Raw genomic sequence first — 11,183 nt, forward strand, 5'->3', positions numbered from 1 at the left:
TTTCTTATCTCCTTCCTTTCTAAGATTTTGGTTCTAGTTGGTGCAAATAATCCCCAGCAGGAACTTCAATAACCTAATAATTACCGGATGGATCTTTCTTCATCAATGCAGCGATACATGAAGCAAAACAGCCTACTTTAACAAAGAATTTTCTATAGACCAATGTCCTATGATGGGCAGGTCTTCCTCTCACTTATTGCACTGGGACTAATGACAGCCCAACAGAAGCATCAAAATGTTTTATTGATTACCGTATGACCAAGGACTTGATTGAGCCAGCATGTGTCCACTGGTAAAAAAACAACAACAAAAAAAAAAGACAACACAATGATTGCTTCAATACACCCGTGCATTTTGTCACGTTTATTCTTATATTTTGTTCTTTTTTACTCTAACAGGCTAAAATGGCCTGCAGATAAACTGGTCGGCCGCTTGTTAAAGTGATTATTTATTTATTTATTTTTTATTTTTGCAGAGATCCCATTCCTGCAAGATGTTGACTGAGTCATCGTATCCTGTGAGGGCGCATTTTAAAGTCTGAATCACGCCGACGCAGCTCAAGGGAGTGAGCTGTGGCACTGCAGTGGATTCACTCTTATTTGTTGAGCCCGTTAATGTCCTCAGGAATGAGGCCCTCCGTGACAGCACGCTTTGACTCCTGGATCTGCAAGATCAAAACAAGGAGGGCATTTGTATGCTGGTTCAGTGCCGTGCCCATTTCCACCTGCAAGTAAACACTCAGGGACTGCTTTAGCATGTACACCGCTGAAACTGAAATAGAATTAGATGATGCCAACCGAACAAAATGGCCACTGAGAGTATGATATAGCTTTGGTACTTGGAGCTATCTAGAGCAGATCCTCAAATGAGTCAAATTGAATAAACATGTTCGAAGACTGCAGGACAGGTAGATTCATAATAAATATGTGACAGGCATAGTTACTGATAACCAGTGATCCAATAAACCAATGCAATGATCGATATTCACCCGATAACTTGGTAATTAAATCCCATTAACACACACATATTTCTACAGTTATGCCAGGTAATCTTCAGAGGAAAATTTTATGAAAACAAGCGGAATGGATGTTAAAATACACAGTAAAAAAAAGATGATAAGGTGATGACATATCACAGGGGTACCCTCACCTGGAAGTTTGCACTCAGGCCAACGAGGCTCTGCATGTTTGTGCTGTAGTAACCCAAAACATATTCACCACCCAGCAGAGGGATCTCATCCTTGTCCACAGATATCTACACCAAAAGCACATACATGTACATGTTAATGAAGAAAGAATATACCTGTCAAAATATGCCCCAAATTCCACGCTTGCACTGCACCTGTATGACTTCATTAATCTCCGGCAGCTCGTTTTCTCTGACCCACGCAAAGGTTTGATAGTCAGTCGCACTCTTAAATCCAACCTGCGGGTCAACAAATCCATCAGTTCAAATCCATCTAATAAAATACGGTTGTAGTGATTGACTGATTGATTGATTGTTTTTTCCACAACACATTTGTCAGAGTACCTTATATAGGCCAATCCAGTCCCATGTGGAAGACATGAAGTCCTCTTGGACGGTGTAAGTCACAAGTGCATTCTGGTCGGCGCTCCATACACCCACAGGAGACACATGAACCAGTGGTACGTCGAAGCATTTCCTCAACTGCAGGGGAGACAAGAGGAAGAAGAGAGCGCTTCAAAACTGCATGACAAACTATGTGTAATGGTCCATCATTCGAGAAGAAACAGGATATGGTGCTTCTGTTTTCACCTCCAGAGTGAAGTTTGCAACGACCGGCTTGTGGTCACTGACTCCGTAGCTCATGTCGCTTGTGTATTCGTTCTGGGTGACCAGGATTGGATACTCATCCATTCCATTGTCGGCAGAAGTCGATGCCTTCTCATCCTCCTCATCATCTTCAGATGGCAAGTTTTTGGGTTTGATCCTCCAAAGGATGCGATCAGTCCAGGCTGGCTTCCTTTTCTTACCACTGAGCAAAGTTAGGACAAGTTTTAATGACAGCATTTCAGTTTGAGGTCGAGTTAAAAGCTTTGTTTCTGTTGCTTACCTGAGGGCACATTTCCATTTATGCTTATCCTAACCTAACACACTAAATCATGTCTGAAGTATTGGAAACAAGTGCTGTTAAACAGTGCAAAAGAGAGAAAACACAGACACACATGATGTGGAGCATTGATTATTTTCTAGTACGCAGAGGAGAAATGTGGGATGCAATATCATGGGACATGGTATCACAGCTTACTGTATGTATCCATTAGTTTTACTATAAGAAGCAACATATGCATTGTGCAGGAGCAGACAGAGGGGTGCTGGGTGCAGGAGGGAGTCCAGCTCTGATATATTAGCAGATTACATCTGTTAGTCCTCAGTGAAGTTTACTAAACCCATTTCAGCCTTGTTATTTAAACCAATGTCTCCATGAGTACTATGCCGGTCAGAATAATTATCATCATTGAATAGTTTGCACAGAATTTTGGATAGTTTCAGAAATATATGCAAGTAACCAATTTGTATAGTCTGAATATTTTATTAAAGTGTCCAGTGTCAAGACATTTTATTAAGACATTGGACATGAACAAAGAACACAAACTGTTCCTTGGCAACAATTTATTTGAACCCTTTTATTGAATTAAAAGTAAACCAGACGAATAGGCTTCCCTTACAGCTTTCAAATGACCGGAATAAACCCATCAATGATGGTTTTACTGTTTTCCTTTTTTCTTCCTCATGATGATGAAGACCAAAGAGCACCAGAAAAGCTTCCATCTAGAAATAGGATTGTTCAAAAGGCATAATCTTGAAATTCACATCAACATACAGCAACTGCCTGGACATTTTTTAATGCGGGAATTAATGCCGGAACGACTCTGGAAATGATCATAATTACAGAGTTTTGTGTGTGCCATGGTTAATATGACTCAGAAAGTGAAGACATGAAAGTTGTCCAGCTGTAACTGGAGAGCAGTGACATGAAATTACTGAAATGAACTAAAAATCCTTCATCATCATCATCATCATCAATCAATATCATAACATTTTAGCTATGTTTTTAATATTGCTGCGTACACACTTAAAGTACAATGAAATGTGTATCGTTGGGCATATGGTGTCAATATGATGATCAACAAATGTTTTTAATGTCAATTCTGCTGAAAGCTACTTCCTAGACGCCTATACCACACGTGAAAAAGAGTCAACAAGCTGAAACTGCAGCTGCAGCTGAGATGCATGTCACATAGTCAGTGTTGATGCGCTAATCTGGTCAAATCATCATGTTCCGCACACCCCACACACAAGCAACACTCCTCATATGAACCTGGTGTAAAGAAAAAGTCAGCTGTGCCCACTCTTGCTACCCTGAGCGCAGCACCCTCAATTAGGTTTTTTGTGTGTACCCATCATGGCTGTTTTATACGCATCAATGCCTATTGGAACTGGAGCTGATAAACACCCTCAACAAACACCCTACATTATGGGTCAAAACAATGAAGAAATAAGCAGCCAGAGGCTAATTGGCTTTGAGGCTATGTAGATTTGCATGTGCTGTATGACTAATACTCTTTTTTTAAATAATTTTTTTAAAACTAATAAAATGCATGCTGCGCCTTGTGGTTATATCTGTTCTTACCATCTGCTTCTACTTCTTCTTCTGGTTCAAAGCCCAGATTATGTGCAGAGTACCTTGGCTGGGTTGGGTCCGATTGTATGTATACATGCAGCAATAACCTCATTATCTGGGCCTGTTGGTTCAGCTTTTTAAAAAATCCGTTTAGTATGATGTTTATATGTATTCTTAAGGTTCTGTCTAAGTTAGAAAAGCAGAACGATTTGCTACTTTCTAATATCGTTGTTCCCTTTGTACTCGAGTTCTTAGCTTAGCTGTGCTTTCATTTTGGCTTTAAAAACACAAACAAACTCTCTTGGTGTTGGTATGAAAAGCCAGATATGAGCAGGTTTTGTGGGGGGGGGGGGTCAACAGGTTTCAGTGAATGGTAACAACAATTGTATGTATTTTGATATTACTATATATTACAGCCTTGTTGTGTTAATAAAAAAAATTTTAATTTTGTTTTTACTTTTAGATATTTCAGGTTCTGTCTCTACATTAAAGGTGTCAATTATTCAGAGCAGTTAAGCATGCAAATAACCCTCAGGTTTTTCTAATTTTATGATAAGGGTCCCGATCTCATTTCTTCAATGCAAATCTATGGAGACACCCACCTTGGTGGGTCTAGCTCTCTATACCAGGCCCCCAACCAGAAACAGAGCAGCCCCCAGGTGAGGGAGGTGAGGAGGAAGAGGAGATTGGTGCTGCAGCGCTGCAGGGGCCTGGGTCTGTACATGGTTAGGGGCAGCGCCGCAGTGCTCTTTCTATGACAGACACATACATGGTGCTAGGGTAAGGAACGACTCAAAGAGAGAGCCTCTCCCAAATAAATCTATACATCAGGGATCACAACCACGGCTGCTTTGGGCTGCTGTTAAGCGTGACTCGTCTCGACTGAATATGTGGTGGCAAAAGCTTTGGGCACAAAGACTATTGGTGCAATGAACGAAAACTAGGAGAATGTGGGGCATGCAACACAAAAGTGGAGAGAGTCTTACTTAAACCCCAACCATGTCTTTGGAGAGCTGTGCAAAATTCAAACAAGGACAAGAGAGCAATTGAAGACTGCAAAATGTGTTGGGTATTTGTCTGTAACATGTTTGTTTGCACTGAAGCGCATGTTACCTGGAATCATAGGTGTCGGATTTACGGTCAAACTTGTAGGTGGGTTTAAAGTTCAACGGCCCCTCCTCAAATTCTTGTAGGAAAAGTTCGTTCTTCTTCATCATGATGAGCTGCAGGAACATTCAATTAATCAGAATGCGCATGTTATTGTGTGCGTTTGTGCGTGTCCTTTGACAGAGTACCTGATCCTTGCTCCACAGCAAATTGAGGCGCCCGCTGTTGATGGACGAGCGGAGGAAATGCAAGCCGTGGTCTGCGATACGGAAGTTCAGATCACCAAACCAGAACACCACCCTTTTGAGAGAGCAGAGGAGCTTTATTATTTATTTATAATTTTTTTTTACCACAAGCAAAACAACCTCCAGTGCATCTCCTGCAATGTCTGTATCAGTGTGACTGTGTGCACTGACTTGTGATCCAGGACATGAGGGGTGTTGAAGATGTCGAAGTCTTGCGTCTCCAGGATGTACTCAAACTCATCAACACGCTGCAGGGCATTGTTCATGTGAGCTGCTAGGTGGCAGTTTAGGAAGCATACCATGTGGCCATAGAAGGAGAAGCGCACGGACACTCCACCCTTATTACCCTAACACAGAAACACAGAGGTGAGGGAGTTTTGATGTGCTCTTTAACCTCAGTTATGAATTAGAACATTTGCCTTCCAAGTGTTTGTCCCAGCATACAGATTTGGGTTTTGTGTGTGTTTTGCTCTGCCAAAGCTGTTGCACATTCCACTTCACAAACACAATAGGCCTGTCATAATGTGTTTAAAGCCTGCATGGTCTGATGCCAGTGGGATTCCTGTGCTTAATGATGTTGTTCCCTACAAAGATCAGGGCTAACCAGCGCTCTCTGCCAAATTTCCTACCCAGTAGCCAAAGATGCCAGTACGAGTGTAGGTGGTCTGGATGTCTCTGATGTATGGGAGGTGCATTTGCTTGGCGAAAATCAGCAGCAGCAAACCCTGCATCCTCACCGATGTGACCTAAAGATGGATGGAGACAGACAGTTTGGTCATCATTTTCAAACGTTTGTCGTATTTTCATTTTAGAACATTTTCAAAATTTTACGAATACATTTTTTTTCTAAAAAGTTAAACAATTCAAGTTCTGTATTTTTACGTTATATCATACAAGAAAATGTATGTATATGGATTAAATCAAAATGCACTGCATTAAAAGAATAATGCATGAAATCTCTAAATTTGTGCACAAATCCATTGACACACATCTGTTGTTACCTATTGGATCTTTTCCCTTTTCCCTCACCTTCACAAAGCCTCGGGGGGCCAGTGTGGCCATGAAAAGGTGGCTCCAGGAATCCTCTACTATCAGATCTGAGACAAACTTCATGGGGGTGGCGCTGACTTCCTGCAGGCTGGCTCACAACAACACAAATGATAAGTAATCAAGGCTATTCCAACATGTTTGATCCTGCTGCCTTGGTCCAGTGAGACATTTTTTCTTTTCCCACGTCCCCATCCAAAATCTATAAATATCTACTATTATACCATAATTAATAATAGTCTTGAAAGTGTTTAAAAGTCCACACTCCATTGCTGTATTTCTCACCCAATCACATAGAAGTCTGTGGGAGTCTGAACATCTAGCTGCAACAGAGAGGTGACGTCTTCAGGAGGCTCCGCCGTGGCCACATTCCAGGTCACCATGTGCAGCCTGTCAGAGTGTATGATGATGACAAGTTATTCTACAGAAATTACCCAAATTTGGTGAGTAAATTCGTATTCAACCTCAGTTTCAACTTCTTCATTTCAGTGCTCCACATGATAACAGCTTTCTACAGTCTGTGTGGTATCAAAATACAGTTCAGATTCAGCAAAAATCCAGAAATCATTTGTTTACGTTGTATTCACCCACAACTTTTAAACTCCATTTGTTCAATGAAAACCACTAAATGTTCCACATTGTAATCAACAGATTAGTCCTAAAAAGATTCACTTAGCTCTGTCTGCAATTTTTTCTTTACTTTCCAAACTGAACAGTTTAGCCCCTCTTACTCAACTTCTTTTTTCTGTGATATCTGGGTAAACTGGTGAATGCCTGGGTGAGCGTGTGCACTCGTCAACCTGAATGCGTCTGTGGGAATGAAGCGTCCACAGAGCTGAAATGCTTCGTCCAGCGTCCGGGACACTTCTTCGCCAGCTTCATCGTCAGAACTCAGGTCCTCTATGCAGGTCATCAGCTGGGACAAACGCTGGCGGAGGAGAGTCTTCGACCTGGAGCTCTGAGATGCCGAGCTGCTCGTGCTGTCTGAGCGCACACGTGGACTGTCTGCTAAAGGGTCCATATTTGAAGGCTGAAGAAAAAGGGTCTTCCTGGTAACTGTTAGACAAGACCTTTCAGCTCACAAGGATGTTTCAGTAAAGAGTGAAAAATAAAGATGCAGTCCTCCAAAACAGCAAAAAACAGTGAAAGAAAGACTGTTTGTTTGGAATTCACCTCAGACTCCTTCTGTTGGGCTGTTTGCACCCATTTGATATGAGGTCTCCGCTGGAAATAAAAACAAGCTTATTCCACGTTAGTCAAAATCTTTCGTCATTGGGTTTTAGGCAGGCCCCTTCAAAGTGACAAAGATGAAAAAGTCAGGGCAGCACAGGGCGAAGCGTGTCTGTGCTGGTGCAGTTCCTCCTCTGTTCGCCTCCTTTGCGATCATACAGAGATGAAGCAATGTCTGACAAAGCAGTGGGGTCAACTCAGGAATGTGGGCAAGAACGAGTCAGAGTCGGAGTCTAATCGCAGGCAGGAGACAGGCATGTGAATTTCCATGAGTTTTCCTGGTGAGTGTGAGAAGTCGCAGAGGGTAGAACAGGAGAATTGGAGGCTGATCCTCCATCACTGTGAGTATTGTTGCTAGACTTGGGTAACCCTTTGGATCCCTAAGAGGTTTACCACCAGCACTCTCTCTCTATCAGCTGAGCCACAGAACAATGTGTGAAAGCCCGTGATTACACTCATGCATTAGTGGGGGGACAACAGCGCACAATGGCATTAGCTTCTTTTGGCCACAATCCAGCCCGTCCTCATGTGGGGGAAAGGTTATCTTTGTAAATCCAGAGAGAGGTGGAGATTGAATGCAGTTTTACTCTATACGCTCTGACACAGACGTTCAAGGGTTTTCCTTTTCAGAACAAAAGCTCAAACTCTTCTAATTAACAGATGTTGCAGCACAGTTCATAGTGGACACGTTACATAATAGATTTGGAGGCACATATTACATAAAGCAATCAGGAATGATGACGAGGAAGAAGAAATTTGATTGGTCGAAGATATCAAAATCAAAAATACAGTGAGATAATATTTGCAGCTTTATAAAAAATTTTGAAATATGTCACCATAAGTAAGTAATCTGTTTCTAAAGATAAGACATAGAGATCTTGAACTTAACAAAGTTGATTGAAATTCATTTCGTAAGGGTCTTAAACTCTGGACTGAATCACACAATAGCTGTGATAGAAACTCAACTGAACTCGTTTAATACATCCGAGGATGCTAATAATTGTTTCAGCAAATGTATGCAGAATGGAAATTAATCTGATTACATTACAATTTGTATTAAAAAGCTAAAATTGATCCTGGATACAAAAAATGAACACATTGTGGCAGCAAGTTAATGATATTGTGATATTTCAAAAACTGTGAAGGAAAATATGAGAATAGCAATAGAAAATGAATCATTTCTAGGTTAAAATGACGCTAATAGTCAGTGGCCCTGATCTCCCTGCCACCTCATGTAACAATGTCACATGCTGAGACTCAGTGCACATTCTTTAGCAATCAGTAAGTGGATAAATGAGAGGTTCACTGTTTAGTGAAACCTTGAATAGAAGACTATTTATGTTTTTGCCACAATCATGCAACAACTGAGATCCAACAGCCACAAGCTACTTAAGACAATTAGCAAATTCTTTTTTTTTCTTGGACTCTGTATCTACCCTTTTTCGACCCGTGCTTCCTTTGACGATTTCTGTAATCACTTTCTTTTCTTCCTGCTCTTTCACCTACATAACCATTGGAGGAAAAGAAGAATAAGGGGAGGGTTGCATGGTATACTGCTGCCCTTACCTGAAATAGTCTCTCCCAACACTTTGAAAGCTTCCGGTGCTCATTTTCTATCCTGCAGGCACATAAAAACACACATGCACTTGTATATATGAAAGTAATTTTTTAAATGGTTTTTCTAATCATGGCTGATCATGGTCAGCCACGTTAAAGCGACGGTACTCTGAAGGTCACATAAACAGATACATGTTCAGGTTTCATTTGCAAAGTTTGATCAAAAGTTGCTGCTGTACAAGGAAACAAAACAAAGAAAACATGAACTTTTTATTTAGAGTACTGCCACAATGAATATTCTGTCAGCCCTGTTACTGAGTGAAAGCAGTCATTCAGCGAGCTAATAACGGTGCAAGAATGGATCCCTGTAGACGTGGGGTCCAATATCAATCTGTGCCAAGACTCAAATGCTGGTAAATTTAGGATTTGATGGGTAAATAGATTGGTGTCACTGGAAAACTGACTGGTAAATGGAGTTGGTAAATCAAATAAGAGCAACATCGGTTGGAAATACGATGTCAGAAATAAGTTATTGTGTCTATACAGTGATTCTAAAGATGTAAATGTACATCAACAACAGAAGGTTCTTACTTTTTGTGAAATTTTGCACAATGCAATTCAATGGCTGATCAACGTTTTGGATGAGCCATTTTCTAATAAAAAAGTTTACAAAAATAACTGCCTTCATGTAAGCGATAAACTGGGAATGGCTGTATCTAAGAGGGAAAAGGTGTCAGATGAAGGTTGATGGATTATCCTGGGGGGGCACTGTATAGCCTGTAGTAGTGTATGAAGCAGTGATGTTGTGTAGAGAGTATATGAAGTATAAACTCTTATCTTTCAGTTTTCATAGAGTAAACCTGCTTCTAAATCCTTTAAAAGACATCACATGTAGCAGTATGCTTCAAGTCGGCTTGTTCTCCCAGAAATGGCCAAAAATATGAGCAACCCTTCTCTGTCTCTCACTGGCTAATAGCTGCAATAGCTACATTTATATTGATATTTACCTCTTCATGTCATGTGGAAGAGTAAGATATGTGACAGTGTGCAAATGCCACTGGTCCATTGTAGGTAAACTAAATATACCAAAGCCCTCTTTCGAGATGCTGTTTGATTTAAAGGATAAGCTAACTGTGTTATAAATAGCTACGAAATTTCAACACCGTTCTTCCGCGGTGCCTGAATTTATTTTCTGTGGCCACGAGGTGGCAACAAAAGCGCGCGCAAGCACGTTTATTAGCAAATAAGTTTGGTTTTATATATAGCAGTGGGGGAGCAACACCGGTGTTCATTTTTTGAGACGTGTTTTTGACGGCTTAACTCAAGTTCTGTGAGTGCAATATTTATTCTCCCTTTGGCTTTTGTTGCAGGTCTGCTTCAACTCCAAAAGGAAGTGCGCAGCCTTTTAGCAGCTATAGCTTATTGCTAATCTGTGTGTGCTAATCACGGCTGAACATTTACAGTGAGCCTGTCGGAGCAATTTCTTTCTTTTTATTTTTGTGGGAAAGAGAGAAGAGTTTGGTAAGAGTGAACCAGCACTTAAATCACTCTTAAAATCACTAGTAGGCCTACATATGATGGTGGTGACAGATGTGAAGATGATGTGGAATCCACCACTACATTAGACACAATCAACTGTTTCATCATCAAAATAGAAAATAGAAAATTTAGCCATGCAAGTTGGCAACAATTTGCCCAAACTTCGAATATGGATGATTGGGTCACAGGGCAAGAGGTGAAATATTCATAAATGCCCCTGATTTTTTTTCTTCTACCTTGTGTATGTCATTCAAAGTTGCCCATAATGACAACATTAAGACCCAAAACAGCTGAGCTGCTTTAAGTGGCAAAACAATCCTGAAGACAAATCAAAAGTGACCAAAGGCACAAAATTGCAAATACTGACAGCTAAGCGACTTGACTCACACATGTAGTCAAGAGCAGTAAAACAACCATCATGTCTCTATGTGAGTGAGGGGTCTTCAGCGATGGGAGGCCCTTTACATGTTTGTACCCAGGGGTTTGTACTCAACAATAGATAAAAACATTATTTTTTTTTAAATGTATTAGTAAAACTTTTCATCTCAAATTAAATGTACTGTAGCCGTTATCGTGTCCTTTGGTTAGGGACTATCGAACACTGTCAGTTCTACAAAGCAGTCAGAAAGGTCTGAGCCATAAATGGAAAAAGTCAAAGAAAAACACTTTAAATCGTACCTTTTTTTTTGGAGAGTTGGCCTTGTGTGTAAGAAGCTGAGGACACAACCTGCACCGATGACAAAGACCTCCAAAGGAGTAAAAAGAGACTTGATTTGTCCTCGGCGAGTCCTGTCGTTTGTCTGTTTTATTCT

At 40.8% G+C, this 11,183-nt stretch overlaps 1 protein-coding gene across 3 annotated transcripts; it reads right to left on the reverse strand.

The window, feature by feature from the left end:
- Positions 1-297: 297 nt before the first annotated feature.
- Positions 298-11,183, reverse strand: inpp5kb (inositol polyphosphate-5-phosphatase Kb). 3 transcript variants are annotated; one of them, XM_075487561.1, is made up of 14 exons: positions 11,050-11,183; positions 8,842-8,893; positions 6,331-6,435; positions 6,028-6,136; positions 5,628-5,744; positions 5,170-5,345; positions 4,942-5,053; positions 4,760-4,869; positions 4,633-4,659; positions 1,777-1,996; positions 1,531-1,668; positions 1,342-1,425; positions 1,150-1,254; positions 299-664 (listed from the first exon to the last, which is right to left on the reverse strand). In XM_075487561.1, exons 2-14 carry the CDS (start codon positions 8,883-8,885, stop codon positions 596-598), a joined length of 1,416 nt encoding a protein of 471 aa, XP_075343676.1. In that variant the 5' UTR covers positions 8,886-8,893; positions 11,050-11,183; the 3' UTR covers positions 299-595. The 3 variants fall into 3 exon arrangements, with proteins under 3 accessions (XP_075343674.1, XP_075343676.1, XP_075343675.1); XM_075487559.1 differs by lacking the exons at positions 8,842-8,893; positions 11,050-11,183 and adding an exon at positions 6,846-7,623 and having other exon boundaries at positions 298-664; XM_075487560.1 differs by lacking the exons at positions 4,633-4,659; positions 8,842-8,893; positions 11,050-11,183 and adding an exon at positions 6,846-7,621.

Source organism: Odontesthes bonariensis, chromosome 16, assembly GCF_027942865.1.
Source record: "Odontesthes bonariensis isolate fOdoBon6 chromosome 16, fOdoBon6.hap1, whole genome shotgun sequence".
Taxonomy (NCBI): Eukaryota; Metazoa; Chordata; class Actinopteri; order Atheriniformes; family Atherinopsidae; genus Odontesthes; species Odontesthes bonariensis.

Bases quoted from the DNA above. Each gene is read 5' to 3' on its own strand.
- inpp5kb (XM_075487559.1), bottom strand. From the start codon at position 7,066: ATGGACCCTTTAGCAGACAGTCCACGTGTGCGCTCAGACAGCACGAGC. The intron at 5,745-6,027 runs GTGAGGGAAAAG...ATCCATCTTTAG, and splicing joins CCCCCCGAGGCTTTGTGAAG to GTCACATCGGTGAGGATGCA. The intron at 1,997-4,632 runs GTAAGACTCTCT...AACTTTGCTCAG, and splicing joins AAGACATGGTTGGGGTTTAA to TGGTAAGAAAAGGAAGCCAG.